At 31.9% G+C, this 16,628-nt stretch overlaps 3 protein-coding genes across 3 annotated transcripts in view; 1 reads left to right on the top strand and 2 right to left on the bottom strand.

Moving 5' to 3' along the window:
- Positions 1-1,502: 1,502 nt before the first annotated feature.
- LOC137925249 (facilitated trehalose transporter Tret1-like) lies at positions 1,503-6,794 on the bottom strand. The gene is made up of 3 exons (XM_068768672.1): positions 6,759-6,794; positions 3,430-3,562; positions 1,503-2,695 (listed from the first exon to the last, which is right to left on the bottom strand). The coding sequence occupies exons 1-3, from the start codon at positions 6,792-6,794 to the stop codon at positions 1,503-1,505; spliced, it is 1,362 nt and encodes a 453-aa protein (XP_068624773.1).
- A 4,443-nt stretch (positions 6,795-11,237) lies between these two features.
- On the bottom strand, positions 11,238-11,950 carry LOC137925280 (protein lethal(2)essential for life-like). The gene has a single exon (XM_068768705.1). The coding sequence runs from the start codon at positions 11,871-11,873 to the stop codon at positions 11,340-11,342; it is 534 nt and encodes a 177-aa protein (XP_068624806.1). The 5' UTR covers positions 11,874-11,950; the 3' UTR covers positions 11,238-11,339.
- A 1,208-nt stretch (positions 11,951-13,158) lies between these two features.
- The window catches only part of Fim (plastin-2 Fim), a 55,504-nt gene continuing 52,034 nt past the window's right edge, over positions 13,159-16,628 (top strand). The window contains exon 1 of the mRNA XM_068768549.1: positions 13,159-13,473. Coding sequence (XP_068624650.1) covers positions 13,411-13,473 — 63 coding nt within the window. The 5' untranslated portion in view covers positions 13,159-13,410. The remainder of the gene's footprint in view (positions 13,474-16,628) is intronic.

The raw sequence follows: 16,628 nt of genomic DNA, 5'->3' as shown, positions 1-16,628 counted from the left end.
TTACAGTAATAAATAGTTTATGTAATAGAATTAAAAGGATGTTGGACCGTTTATGTCGAGAATAAGTATATTAGGTTGTTAGCTGGTTTATTTCATACATTCTCGCTCAAGTCATTACAAATTCTTATACTTCGTTGCATCTTAACACAATATTTTAATTGCTATTTTTAAATAACTCGCTTCAAAAAGTTTCTCTTTTTTATCTTCGTTTATCATAACAATCTTTTAGAAACATTTTTTACAATTTTAACTGTATCTTTTAAAGAGTACAAGTGGAAATTCATTCCAATGGCTTATTCGCCTTTTGTTAATATAAATAAATTAATTTAATATGCAATTATAATATAATAATAATTAATTCGCCTAAACTGTACAGGAAGTATTGTTACTTTCCGTTTAGATGGAGATGGTCTAATTTTTTTGTTACTATTTATTTTTGTCATTAGTTGCTTTATTGCATTATATATGCTTATCTGAATCAAAAACCATCAAATAGTTGAGTTATAGTTTGTATTTTATATAGTTAGCATATATTTATACTTTAGTTAGTTAGTTAGTATTATTGTAGAGTCATTAATAAGAAAGTTATGTAGCTCGCGAGAAATGTATCATAAGTCCGATATGAACAACATTCAGTGTCACTTACGTGAAATCTTGCATCATGCTTTAATTTCAGATATAGTGCAACCGAAACCCCCGTACCGCGCCTCGGAAAAGCAGGGCGAAGTAAATGCAAAGGAAAAACGACGGCGAGCTACCAGAACCGAAAGGCCGCTAGCTTCCCCCGTCTCGCCGCGCGCATACCTAAGGCGCAATAAAACAGTTTCGGTAACATTATGGTATCATAATCTAGAACTGTTGATTTACATGCGGCTGAAGACCAGTAAAGTTAGTAACATTTATATTATCCTCTTACAGTTTAGATTAGATGTTGTATCAACTAACAAAATAGCACATAAAAAATAGTAAAAAACAATACAAGCTTTACCTATAGTTAAATATATCATCATACTTAACTTTAACATTGTATTACCAGTTTGTTCTTTGTCCGAATCAGCAAAACAATTTTCGTATGTTCATATAAGAACAAAACTCTTTTCTTATCAGCATTTACTTATAGTAAAAACAATCACTTTGACAAAAAGTAAACAAAAAATATCGTGTAACAAATTGGATTTATCCGAATATATATGACATTAATATTGAAGCCTTGCAGTGGAAGAAAGAGAAGAATCTGAAATATGAAAAATTTATTCAATTTTTCTTTTCTGCAACAGATGTGTCTTTTGGACACGTATCTGTACCGTTTCCCAATTATCTTGGCGCCAGTACTATTATACCAACACATATACTTCTAATAACCTTTCCGCTTTTAAAGTTTTAATGCAAATTTTCAATTCTTAGAGAGAGGCCTATGACTTGAAGAATGCATTTGAATATACACCGATAAATTTGGAATAATTTGTTAATGTATTATTACCGAATATTGTTTCTAAGTTTATTTATAACCTAGATATTTCAACATTATTACTTTTCAAACTATTCTCTATATCCTGTAAGCTTCTACCACTAGTTTCAGGTAACAAATAATATAAAATAACACTGTTTACGGCTACTATTACGGCAAAGAAACCAAACAAAACATTAACACCAAAAGTCGACATAATTCCCGGCGTTATCTTAACTGAGATGAATAATAAAAAGTAGGAAACAGCTGAACTAGCACCCGACCCAATTCCTCTGAGTTTAGACGGGTAAAGTTCAGCAACAAATGTCCATGCGAATGTCACTATACCGCTACTTAATAATATATATATTATTAACAGAATAATAGATACCCATTTTATTCCTAATGGGTTAAAATGTAGAAATAACAATAACAAAAACAATAATATGCATGTTCCAATGTTGCAAACTAGAAACGAAGTTTTTCTTGGAAACCGATTCCCAAAAAAGAATATGAAAAGCGACGCTATTAATCTTACACAATCAGTTATAATCATAAGCATAAATGGATCATAATCATTCGGCATTATTTCACTCAAAAGATCTTGAGCATAAAATGTTATCACGTTTGCTCCGCTGAATTGCATTGCAACCGAAAGAAAAACTGATATTAACAAAGGCTTCATAAATTCTAATTGAAAATAATCTTTGAAAAGGAGTTTTGATGTTTCTTTGGTTCTTTTTTCTAATATAGAATTCAATTCTTTTTCAGCTTCTCCAGATTCGCCACGAAACCATTTAAAAATTTTAATTCCTTCTTCTACTTTTCCTTTGGATATCAACCATAGAGGACTTTCTTTTAAAACTAATAACAAAATTATAGATATTATACTCGGTGCACTACAGATTAAAGAATTTGTTCTCCAATAAACAAAACCGCCTAAAGCATGATTCAATATTACTCCAAATGTAAGAGATATTGACGGCGTAAATAACATAAGTCCTCTGAATTTTGGATCGGCTATTTCCCCTAAATAAACTAAAGTGATTGGTCTTATTGCACCGGAACAAATTCCGGTTAAAAGCCTACCTACTAGCATAATAGGGTTATTGTTAGCGAAAGCTTGTGCAACCCAGCTAATTACAAATGAAAATGCTAATATAACGTGGCCGGGTTTTCTTCCCAACGTATCGATTATGGATCCCGCGAATATGCAGCCCAGAACCATTGACAGTGGGGTGATCGCCGCTGTAAAATAAAAACAAAAAATATTTCATAAACAAACAGCTAATAAAATGTTTATTATTTTTTTGATGTCGTTTCATTTGAGTTTGAAAGCCATCAAAACGCCATATGCAATATTATCACAATGCAGTTGATAATTCGATACTATGCCAAATAGCGCATACCACAGATGAACGCTAGAACTTTAAAGCGCTGAAGTGTTGACCAAAAGCGCAGCGTAGGATATCTACCCACGAGGTGGAAAGGTGACTTATTAAGGGCCTAAGCCCTGAAACTAACGGTGAATGCAGTTCGCGTCCTGGTCTTATTGTATATGTATTGTCATGCAAATGTATTGTTTATGGTGAAAACTAAACCGTGCTCCTATCTCGAAGACCCTTACGCTCACTGATAAGAGCATCTCTTTAAGCGACTAAGACATGAGTGATCTCACAGTTTAGTGAATTCTCGAGGGTAAGGTAAGTTAAAAATTAGTCGATATTAATGCCGTGACATAAACGGGGTTAATTGTTAATAAACAAAGTAGTGTTTCGCCAAGATTAGTTTATGAATTAGTACAGAGTTAGTTGATTATTAAAGGATTACTACATTGTAGTTGGTAAACGCTGCTAGCGGATTGAGGTCTTCAGGTATTAAGTCCTTAGATATATATATTAGAAAGTTTCGTGACGAAAAAATTATGTCAATACCAAATGTACCTAAGACACTTGTTTTGTTTAATTACTAAATTATCTCACCAATCCATGACACGTATTTTTCATCATATGGATAATCTTCGTCTTTTTTTAGCTGCGGTAGTAACACCGCGCTGAATCCAAAAGCAAGTCCTCCGCATAGGGACAGGAAACCAGACACTGATGTTGCAATGGCCTGAAATAGTTAACATATTTTATTTTTTTGTTCTGCTACATTTAATAAATAATAAAGTTTAATTAACCACCAAAAGTTTCAGGAAAAATTAAGCCAGATGAAAGTTTTTAGCTTTGCGGTCGCTGGGGCCAAAAAGATTCTCGAGTGGCGAATGCAAGCCTACTAGTTGGAACGTTGGAACGTCACGGGAAGCAGCAACATCTTGTCGCTAGATGCAAGCATTGCAATTCATCGTGGCAATTTTTTAAAGAGTCATGCTGTGGACATCTTTCGGATGACATGATGATGAAAGTTTTATATAAATTAAAGCTCCAGGGATTGGATACAATTTTACTCCGCCAGGATTCAAATAATATCACTTAGTGTAGTAAAAATGTAGTGTAGATATTAAGGCAATCATTTACGAAATGATCAAATTCACGAAAAGTATCTAAGGTAACCATTTGTAATTTTTACAGCTTATATTGTTTTACAAATCATATATAGTGGACACTTCTACGAGTCAAAAGAAAGTGAACTACGTTCTAAAACTGGTATCAAATTGAACTGCTATAGTGACATATGTTATTTTAAAATTAAGCTACGAGGATATCAAATGCAGAAATACCAGGTTATAAGATTTACTCTGTTGTGGAGGTGACATAGATAGTGCTATTAATAGGCTACATCTGGATATTAAAGTGGGTTGTTTTAATGTACAAAATCATCATTGACAATAACCTGGTGTTATTTATGTTCCCATTCGTATAAAAGATATTAGTCAAGTGTTTTATAACATAAGCCAAGCCATCAAATCATTTATTCTTCGTGAACATGCATTTCTACAATACATCGTGCAAAAATGCACGTAACAACACATATTTTAGTCTATTGAAACAATGAATTATTGTCATCATCATCACAATTTTAGCCGTAAGGCATCCACAACTGAATATGGGATCCCCGCATGTATTTCAGAATGACAAGTTAGGAGCTGCCTCTATCTAGGGTCTTCCGAGAACCTTCACAAGGTCATGTGTTCATCTCTTGGGTGGTCATCCTCTGCTACTCTTGCTGGTACAAGTTCTCCGCGACATTGTTTTACAAATCTATTTATTGCACAGTTACCAGCGAATCAAAATTCCTGGGTTAGTAATGATAACTTTCTACCCGTAAACTAGTGAACTAGTACAGGAAAAATTAACATCGTAAATTATGCTGTCAATAGATATTATTTAATAGAATAAGTCAGTTTTACTGACCAAAAACTTGAAAATAATTAGTATATTCTCATAAAAAATAATTTGTTATTACTTTAAATTTCTCTTTAATATAAAAATTTTAATAGCTGTTGACAATTAGGCAACCTGACTTTGTGCCGACAGATATTTGGTCGACAGATGTTTAGTTCATTTCCGCTAAAGATACAAGCCCGAGGTAACATTTTGTATGTAACATATGTATTAATGCAACGTTTGCATTTAAATATTTAATCTTAAATTTAAACGTTAATTAAAAAGAAGAATGCACAAAATCAATTTAAATATTTTAATATTGCTCTAATGATTCGGTGTCAGTCGGCCAAATCTCTTTTGATAATATATCCGACCACGCATTATTTTTTTTTAAAGAAACAACTTGTACAAGATCATTTAATGACCTCGGCCACAACCAGTACGTCAAGTTTAGTGAATAGACTATTCGTTCAAATGATATCATGTACATTGTATATTTAGTTGATTAACATGACCCACGGTTAATTGTGTATATTAGATACATTATTTTGTTTGAGTCTTTAAGGAAAACAAGAATTCAAACTGGAAAACCGAGAGAAACTTGATGACATTTAGTACGAGTTTAAAACTAATGAAAATTTATACTTAAAGGCCAAAAGGAAAAATAAATAACAAGTAATTGCATTTACGGAGAAACCTCGATTAAATGCGGTCATAAACCTACTTTTATTCATTTTCTGAAATAAGGAGAATATAATCATGTTTTAATATGAATAATTAAAAAATGATGAAGTTATTAATAAACAATGCTTAAGGAGCCAAGAGATTTCTTATCCTAAATACAATAGAACAGTCTTGATTCAAGTAAGCCCCATGACTGTTTCATAGGGTTTACTTGTATTGAAAGAATAGCTAGGTTATTTATATACATGTTGAAATAATATCATAAGGTATTCCCACAGTCGAGCGGCGTATGTGTGATTTGTTGTGGCAGTGTTTGTCAACGCAGTGTCCTGTTCAAATTTTGGTGTTACTCGAAATATAATAATCTATCAACAAAACAATCACTCTGTCTTTGCTTATCCGTGAAAGCTTGTTTTATATGCTAACTTATTTAATTTAAATTTTTCTCATATTTGCCAAATTGTAATTATTTTCTTAACTTTCTTTAAGTAATAAATGAATAAAATACATTTTACATTTAAGCCATCATAATGGTATTTCCTGAATTGTATCATTTTGCTCTGGAATGCGTTAGAAAGTTTCCATTAGTATCGCGCTACTATGTAGAACTAATTTAATACTAAGTTATACAAGTTTTGATTGATTTACCAACAGAATTCTGTACTATAAAGTAAATTCTGAGAGAGAAGTAACTCACTATAAGTGTAGATAAATAAGGTTACTTTTAAAACTATATAATCATTTCATGAGATTATGTTAATACATTGTGGTTTTAATTTTTGTTTCTTATTGACTGCATTAATAGTTGATCAAATTGTTCATTTTTAAACATATCCGAGTTTGTACAGTTATATGGATATTATTAGTAAAATTATTAAAACATAAAAGGCAAAGATAATTGTCCAGGATCTTACTATAAACTTTCTAAAATTTAAGCTATCGTTAAATTTTTATTGCTATCGTCGTTTCAGCCCATACAACTGCAAGTCTACAATGCCTCTCCCAAAAATATCTAAGGAGAGATACACTATAATTGCCTCGCTTAGTAGGCGGGTTGGTGATTTCAGTGATTTATCATGGGACGCAAAGCTGCCGCCCGTCCTCTGGAATCTTGTTGGAACACTTAATGTGAATAAGATTGCATCCCGCTATTGGACTCGCGATCTACAATCGCAAGTCTCGGTCAATCAGTGTATGGACAACACGAAATAATTTAATGTAAAGTTCATCTAAAAATATTTAAGATAAAAAAAAATTAATGGCATTATTTTGAGCGATTTAATAAAAATGTATGTTACCTGTTTCAACAAAAAAATATTATTTTGAGTTAACATTTTTCTCAGTTCTTTTTTTAAATAAACGCTTAAATCACAAATATCACGTTTTAAATTTACATTTTTATTTCACTGTAGATTTATAAGCTTTTTAAATATTTTTCTGAACCTTTTGGAAACACTGCTCAACACCACATAACAGGTGACTTCGCGTCGCGTTATTAACTTTCACATATCTTCTTGTTTTATAATTATTAAGCTGGCACAAGGAAAGGTTCGTGGAGCTTCAACTCGCCTGAACAACTAATGTAAAACTTGCCATCCCGCTTCATATGCTGATGTTGCGGTACTAGTTTGTAACATATAATATTATAAAAAAGCCGTATGCTACTAGTATAACATAAATCACTTTTATAGTGTTTTCATTCTAAAGAAAAATAAACATCAATAAAAATGTGCCAGATATTAAATTTAGTACATTGTTTAAAACTTGATTTAAAAAAAAATATTATTCATGTGTTTACTGTGTTGTACTCGTGAATGTGATTCGGTAATGCAAACCATGTAGTAAATATATCACCAAATTCACTTAATTATCCGATCTAAGAAGGGCCTGTCCTAGACAGTAGTACAAATTAACTGCAAATTAAAATAAAATCAAATTTGCACAATAAAAACTGTGGAAAAAATTGATATGTTTGAAAAATTATACAAAAGTTATTTACTTACAGGTGATGTTACATTTGGAATAGCATAACGAACGCATGAAAAATAGGCAATGCTATTCTCGGTCCATACGTATCATACAAAATTTATTTCTGGTATTTGCTTAAAATTAATGTTAAAATATTTAATTTTGGAATTGGTGTCCCGAATTGAGCAGTCACCTGGTACTCCGTGGATGCAAAATATTCTTCATGTCTTGATTGTAATGCAAATATACCCGAGGTCTATGACCAAAAATCAGTTACTTTTGCGTAGAATATAGCAATATCATGATTCGTTTTAACATCCCAATAAGATTTTAAAAATATAAAAATAAAACAATATTATTTATATTAGCTTCATTAAATCTATTAATAGTATAAACTTACATTGCCCTATTTTTAACATTACCGCTACATATACATAAAATTTTATCCTAACTGACCTAAAACCTGTTATAAATGTCAAACATTGGTTACTTACATTTACATATTGCTAATAAACATTATAACAGTTATTACATATCGGTCAATGAACCCGAACACTTATGGTTTCATTACGGTACAGTAATCCAATAAGGGCAAACGGTCGAGTCGTCGGTCAGTCCTCTCAAAAACCCGCGTAACATAATGCTCAAAGCGTATCACATAACAACCTAAGGTCACCATTCGACGGCAGTGATTCTAAAGAAAAAAAAATACATTGTAAGGAAAACACCCCAGGGATACAAATAAGAAGCAATTACATAAAAAAATCACTAAACGCACAAAAAAAATACTTCGTCCACCTAAGCTATTCGAGAGAAATAACTATAGTCTATAGTCTCGTGTCAAGTTTGTGCTGTTAGTCTTGCGGCTTTTACAGCTTCATCGGAAATGAGTTCACGGAACGGAAATTATTAATATAACATAATATAATATTACAAGGTCGTTGTAAGTGGCGATCTTTGGAGAAGGCCTATGCGTTGCAGTCAGCGTCTATCGATTTTTTTTAATTCTAATTTGTATCACTAGGATGTTTTGGTTACAATCATTTTTTTTTGCGCTTACTGAGCGCAGACAGTTGGAAGAGCCGCTATTTGATATGAACATTTCTTTTCCCAGCTGCGAGTTTCTACAGCATTTTATTATTATTTGCAATTTTTCTTATAGGTAAATACGGCTAAAATTGTAATTATATGTACACATAAACAATATAATTTAGAAGATTTACTCAATTATACATTAACTGGTGCATTATTTTACTTTAAGTCGCTGCCCAAGCACTACAAACCGTTAAATGTCTTGAGGGTTAATACAATGTGCCGGGCCAACTCATGAAAAGATTCTGCCGTAGATTTTTTCTTGAAGAGGTTCGGTAAATTGAACAGAGGTATACCAAGGTTTTCGCATGGGGCACATGGTTACGTCTTTTAAATTCGATTCGGCTAAAGTGTCTGAGTAAGTGGTGAAAAGTATGTACTGTGGAGCCGTCACATGGGTAAGTATCTTCGTCAATTGTTTTAAAAAGGTGTAGGTATTGCTTGCACTACCTGTGCCCGCTTAGCCAGTTGCGTGTGATGAAAACTCAAATGATGAAAAGTCAAAGAAAAATCTGGAATAGTTTTTGCAGTTTGTTCATGTCGAAGAGTTTTGGAAGGAGTCCTATAGTGTATCAAACCTAAGCAGAGCTCTCGTACCTAGCCTGGCGTCTATCGGTTAACATAATAATAAACATAAAATTAATTAATTAAATATTGGAACTTTTAACAAGTCTCTTATTGATTGTAATTTTTTTAACTCTTTTATTTTTGACTCTACTATTTCATCTTTGTTGTGAAGAAACACTGATATAATGTAAAGTCGGCCACTTTAAGCCCCATGAACCAGTATATTTCAACGGTCAAACTACTGTAATAAAAATAGAAATCGTTGAGTTTATTGGTCGCTGCCACAGCCAATTTAATTATCGCATAAATTCTGGACGATGAAAATCAATATGATGAGAATTTGAAGACCCTGCCCGTACACCTTTATTTAAAAAAAAGAATCGTCGTCGTTTCGGCCCATAGACGCTCACTGCAAGATGTAAGCCTTCCTCATACTATATACTATACTATATCTACGGAGGGGTACACCGAACTCATAGCAGGCGGGTTGGCGATCGCAGTGTGGTATCATGGTACGCATAGGACGCTACTGTCTTACCCAGGAACTTGTTTGTGAATAGAGGCAATAAACTATGCAATAAATATACGAAGCGTGAATTATATATATAAAATTTTATTCCGAATTAGAACCTACTAATAAACAAAGAATAATATATTAGGAAGACCAGAAAATAACGTCGCTTTCTAAAGTTAAATTCACACGACCACATTTTTAACAAGTTTTTATTTCTAACCAACAATATATATATACCTTCGTTGTCAACGACCATTTGTCATCTAGTATACAACGTTTTACAAGTGCGTAGTTAGCTACCAAATGATAATCAAATACCGACATGCGCAGAAACAACATTACTTTCCGGCCCCTCTAATATATTGAATTCCTGTTTTTGAATATGAATAAAAGATCATGTTGTTCATATTGAATCTTAACAATTTTAATAAATATATCATATCTAACTGTTACATCGTATCTACGCTACAAACATCAAAACCTCTAAAAACATTTGGTTTTGTTTTAATTCAAAGAATTTTGGTAAAAGAGTGGAATTTTCTGCAACAAGCAGTATGGACTGACGGTATATTCTATATCATATTCTGTGTTAATCTGTAGAATAGCAAACAGGTACAGGTAAATAATAAACAAATATTTAACTGCATTAAAGGGCGTAGGCATTAAGATTTTATAGGTTTAAAAAAGGTTTTTTTAAAACATTAACACGCTATATCGTGTCTTATTTTGACGAGAGCGGATGTAGTTTTGCAGAATATATATCTAAAGAACATTCCAGTTTCTCAGGTAAACCAAGTTTTATGTACCTAAAAGGCTCGACTTCATAAATAAATCCATGCAGACCTTTCTATATATGTATAACCCATTTTTTATAGAATTCCTGTTAATGTACAGAAAGCATCTATAGCTAAATTTAAAAAAAATCAGAACGATAGGTCTGTGAATGTCCAAGATGGCACCCGCGTTGGGTATGTGTTCGTCTCCAAATTATTTCAATATTTACTTAGTATGTAATTATTTATGTAAAATTATAACAGTTTCTTTCGCCTGTTTTTCTCAGGTCCGAGGCACTTCTTATTTGTATAGATATTGCCAGTTTGCTGAATTTGTAATAACTTTTTTGTATAATTGAAGGTAAAGGATTTCCTCCCTTGCCATTATAAAAATATCTCTTTCAATTTGCCTACCCTTCCAATATTTTTAATTATATATACTGTATACCATACGGTTTGTTTGTTTTTTTTTTTAAGTAGTTATTTTGTATGTGTATATATACCTAAAGTACTATATCGTTAGATTATTAGCAACATATTACTCAACAATCATGGGTGGATAACAATGCAAGTTAAAAATAATATATATGATTAATAATCGCCTCTATTTTTCAGTTTTCTGGATCAGTTCTTTTAGCAATAAAAGGCATCCTTGTCAGGCGTTAAGGGGGCGAGTTCAATTTAGGAATGCGGTCCTCCTCAACTTGAACAGATACCTTAGCCCCCATGGCCTAACTAGTTATTTTTTCTTGTTTTTTGCTTTTAATTAAATTTACTGTGTAAGTAACAATAATAAATTTATAATAACCTAATAAATTTAAGCTGAGAATACTTGGTGATAAATGGAGGTAAATAAAACATAATTCACAAATCACAGTTTATTAGAAACTTAAAAACATTCAGTCTTAAAAAAATAAAGCAAAGGAATGACTTGCAGGCGTAAATAATACTGAAACATTCAAAATTTACTTTTCGGCCTGGTCGCCGTTAGACTGATCTTTCACTTCCTTGCGAACTGGACCAGTTTGAGTAATAGGCACCTTCCGCTCACCCTGGACTGCAGGCGGCACCGTCTTCGGAGCAGTAACTGTGAGCACACCATCAGACGACAATTTCGACTCCACGGTTTCCGGCGTACAACCCTCGGGCAACATATACCGACGCGTAAACTGACGGGAAATGTATCCATGTTGATCTTTTTTCTCTTCATGCTTTCCTTCTACAACGATGAACCCGTCAGCGGTCTTCACAGAAATCTCTTCTGGAGCAAAATGTTGTACATCCAGGTTAACTTGGAATTTATCTTTGTCAGCCTTGATGCTGGAGCCAAGGTCTCGAGAAGCGGCTGCTAGATGTCTCCATGGGCGGTAGTACTCCCTGCTCATCAATGGACCAGCGGCGACACCAAGAAGATCTTCAGGAGTTAAAGCCAAACCGAAGTGCTGGTCCATCAAGTGACGAGGTCGCTCCAAATCCAACAACAATGGTAGCAAAGACATTTTCTTTTCTTGTTTAAGCAAACGCGGTTAAGAGAATATTCGCACCGAACAACTGACGTCGTACGACTCGTGAACGCTCAATGCAAACTGATGTCGATTGCGCAGCGCCAAGCGTATTTATACAGCGTGAAAATACTCGATGTCTGTAGAAATTTCTAGACGCCAGGTGTGCAAAAATAAGGGGTCGAAATGATATTGGTTGTTGAATATTTTTGTGCTTTAATTGTTAATACGAGGCTCTTAAAAATTACTTATTATAGCAATAATTTAATAGAAATCAAAGAAAAATATATAGTCATCTAATACATCTATTACATACACAAAAAATTTTGAACTTATGAACTATGACAGTAGATAAATCACAATATCAATATAACGTAAAAGGAAAACAATATAGTCAAATTGTTTTAGTGTTTAGTTATTTTTTTTTAAATATTTGTTTATAATAAACAATTTCGTCTCAAAGAACTTTACAACATTGCTCTGCTATGAAAAATGATATAATCAAATAATATTACATACACGCGTTATCTGTAAAGACTGAATAATTTTCGCAAGAAAAGTAATTTTCGTAATAGTAATCGTGCAATTGTTTAGACTTTAGGAAAAAAAATATTTATGTTATAAAACATGGCAGCTTATGCCTATGAAAATTCCTAGAATTTTATAATTCAAAATATCAAGGGCAATATAAATAGCACGTCTCATTAACTATACTTTATTATTCCTCTCAAATATTGTCCCCTTACAAAGCAGGCGGATCTTATCGTGATCTGATCGTACAAACTATGAACAACGTGTTCATATAAAGCCGCTACTTTTTTGGTCTTTCGTTATTTCATTTTACGTGGCATGATGCGGTTCCTTAGTTTAGAACATCTGAGATTGAATGTCGAATGTTCCATATGCAATAACCGTAGGAGTGAAACTTCTAGATATTTCCAAAATTTAAGCCATCTAGTATGGAGTAGCGAAAAACGCAAACAAAATAGTTGAATGAAAATAATTATAGTCCTATGCCTTTCACTAGATGTCGCTATGACCTAATTATTACAGCGCCATCTACTGGTTATCTTTTAATAACAATACTCATTTTGGTTAACTAGATTTTTTTTATTTCTATAAGCTTGAATATTATAAAATTTAAATAAACAATTATATATTATAATTAAACACATTTTTTTTAAATATTTGTTATCTATAAAATACTTTGCTTTTTCTTAATTATGGCAGCATTAACAGTGTTAAGTTTTTGCCAAACGGAATTTGGTTGGGTGACGGTTTTCATTGGTCATACTCGAGACTTTCGTTCATAGTGAACGCATAACGCGTTATAGTTTAGTACCTTGTAGTAGTGTGTTGTGGTAGTTTATATACGTACGTTTGTACAAAAAACTCGCTAGTGCAGTGTTTTATATTATTTTTTAAAAGTACACACTATAATTTAAGTACTAAGTGTATTACAAGCTTAAATATTGACTGTTCTAATAATTGTGGATGTGGTCATTGTTTTTGTGATAAACTTTATCAAGTGATAATGGCAGATAATTCAAAATTGACTGACGAGGAGCGGGCTGAAATTCGAGAACAATTTGCTCAGGTAATTTTATAACATGTATTATAAAAATCTTTACATCAGTCACATCGCATGAACCGGCCGGCGACGAATAATAATTTTGAGACATCTTTTTCTCTGTAATATTTTTTTCTCTTTACATAAATTTGTTACTTAGCAGGATAGAGTTTTCGTAAAAGTATTTGTAGCTCGTACAACCACAAGATATCTCGCCACGAAACCGCGTGTGGTCCGGCACAAAACGAAAAGACGCATACTTGTGACATACTTTATATAATACACTTCTTAACACTGCGTATTTATTTAGTAATATTCGTAGCAACTAATGATACAGTCACATTTTTAAGTTAAGCTAATTAAAACATAATTTGAATAAGTTTGTTTCAACCGGATTGAGTAAAATTTAATTGATATAGAATCGAAGATTTATTAAAATTTACGTATTTTTCTTTGGTTTTCTCGTAATTTTGAAACTTAAGATATAATGTAATCATAATTTTAATTACTATTTTTTATTTGAATACAAAAATTTAATTATTATAACTATCTTCGAATTACTCTAATAAACGTTATCGATTACACATAATTAAAGAATGATTTAAACTACTAACAGATAAACAAAAAGGTCTTATCTTATTGGAAGTGTAGATATCTATGTATTTGTATTATAGGTAAATGTGGTGGTATTTTATTGATAAATCTATAAGTATGCTAAGCTATATTCCAAATCATTATATAAATTACTTTTAAAACATTAACTTAAAATTAAAGCATAATTAGACTATTTATAGTTGCCACGAAAATTCCTTAGAAAAATCACCAGGTTAAACAATAAATACTATAAGATTTTTGAATAATGACTTTTAACACACATTTTATGTCAAATAAAAAGATAAAAATAGAAATTGATGTTATGAATGTCTGCTTTTTGATAAGTAGTTGTTGTTCAAAAACAATTTCTGACCATTCTAGCCATCCATTCTTCATTGGATTTACATTCATTCCTTTAAAGCTTTCATACATATACCAAATGACACTGTATTATGCATAAAAAGATTTAGATTCTCTAATATCTATAGGATTTTATGTCATTAGAAAAGCATTACCAGTTATTCTTTTCTTCCTACATGTCTTATTAACCTACCACATTTAAATCCAACTGTTTTCTGTTTATAGGTAGGTTATAAGAATTTTATTAAAAAAACTACTTTAATTAGTGAAAGTTTGTTAATAAATTGCAAGAATTATTCCATAGCTTCTTTTATACATTTAATCAAAGCGGTTAAGTGGTTTAGTCTTTACCAGTGATGTTGTAGTCTTACTTGATGTTTAAACTCTCCAATGAACAAAAAGATGATTTAAAACTTTAAACAACATAAAACAGTGAATATACTAATTTGTAATATTTTTAATAGCATTAAATATAATAATTACAATAGTTTAAACTATACATTGCATACTAATCAGTCTATTGTTTATCTTTGGGGACTCAACTTTCAAGGTATGGAGTCAATTGTATATGGTCTCTAGTGGATTGTAAAGTGTAATGTCTTCATGATGTAATAATTAACCAGTGATAAAAATTAATCTAGCATATTTAGTTTTTTATTTTCACTTGTATTAATGGCAGAGATTACATATTTTGATACACATTTTCTTAAAGTTGAAATGATAACTAATTATAGAAACAACTATTGAAAAGCCTTAACCGGTATGTGTGAGACAAATGAACAACTAACTACACCTGCATGTGCACAAAATGAGCTTCTGTAAGTTTCTTTTTATAACAGGCATTAATTGGTTGAAGTATTGCCATTAAAGTTTTAAAGATTTTTGTTAACAAAGGGCTATATATTCAAGACAGCAAGAATTAAAAATAAATATGTGAATTAGTATGAATATTTAAGTTTAGTTGTCTACAAAACTTTTTTGTAGTCGAATTTACGTAAAGAAACGTGGAATAAACAACACTTAGTCATTCGAAACTTGCGGTGAGAAATATTCCTGTCGTGCGTCATTTTACATCGCCCAAGAGGTGATTTTGTTCGACGCCATATGTTTTAGTATTCAAAACTTGGTTGTATACGTCGCCTTGACATGTATTATGGGTACGCAGTCTGTTAGCAAAACGCTAGTGTTATACAAGCTTTGCATTTGCCACGGCTGTTATGAAATGTTTTTTTCATGTACAATTGTTAATCCTATTTCTACTTTAATGCAATTGTAACTTTGATGCCGTATTAGCGTGCAAAACTGTTTCCTCATGTGCATAATACAAAAATATATTTACCTACTTAAAATTGGACACGTTAAATTTTTCTTCTCTAAAAAGTAAAGTTTGTCATTGCGAATTCAAGTTGTAAAAAAAAAAATCTCCTAAATCAGTCATAGCACTTATTACTTTTATAGCATGCCTCTATTTGTAATAAATGTATTTAAATTATGAAACCAAGCTGATAGAGAATAAATATTTGGGTACATTACACGGGCTTATTTAGAAACCATGGTCAGAGATACAAATGACGTTTATATGGAAGTTCAGAAATTATGCCTCAAAAATTACTTAAATATATTTATAACAGAAATTTTAAAAAAGGAATTATTTTTAAATCTCTGGCGCCTAGGAAGTTTTTCGTTTTTGAAACCTATTTGCTTACGAAATTATTTCGAAACCAAAGTGCTTCCTACAATAAGCGAACGCTTTAACTTCGGCATCGGAGATCGACCATGTTATCTCTCATTATCAAATAGGGTTTAGCATTAACGTCAGAAAGCTCCGTTTTGTTGGCCACTATAGTCACGACATTGTTAAAAGTTAAATTATTATTGTGTTTCCCAACTCAAATCTGCGTTCAAAGAAAGTCCGTCGCAGGTTGACAAGGCGTCCGATAAGGGTATCAAGGAGACAGGCGCTCGCGACAATATTGCTAACTTCTGGTGACCCCACAGCGTGGACAAAGTCTTCCACTAATCGCTCACGACCTAGTTACAAATAATTGGATTAAATGTTCTAAAATTAGAAGGCTTTTTAACATTGTCAATTTTAAAATTAGCTCAAACAATCGGGAACGGAACATAAACATTTTGGGTTTCATAATTATTTTAAACTTCTAATTGTTATGCGATTTATTGGTATTCTTAAATTGAAAATGATAACTAATTCTTGCTAATTATTTTTA

Source organism: Battus philenor, unplaced genomic scaffold (genome assembly GCF_028537555.1).
Source record: "Battus philenor isolate CCGP_79_NKW_IND1 unplaced genomic scaffold, ilBatPhil1.0.hap1 SCAF_26, whole genome shotgun sequence".
Classification (NCBI taxonomy): Eukaryota; Metazoa; Arthropoda; class Insecta; order Lepidoptera; family Papilionidae; genus Battus; species Battus philenor.
The sequence above is the reverse complement of the archived record's forward strand: the minus strand, read 5'-3'. Positions and strand labels throughout refer to the sequence as shown.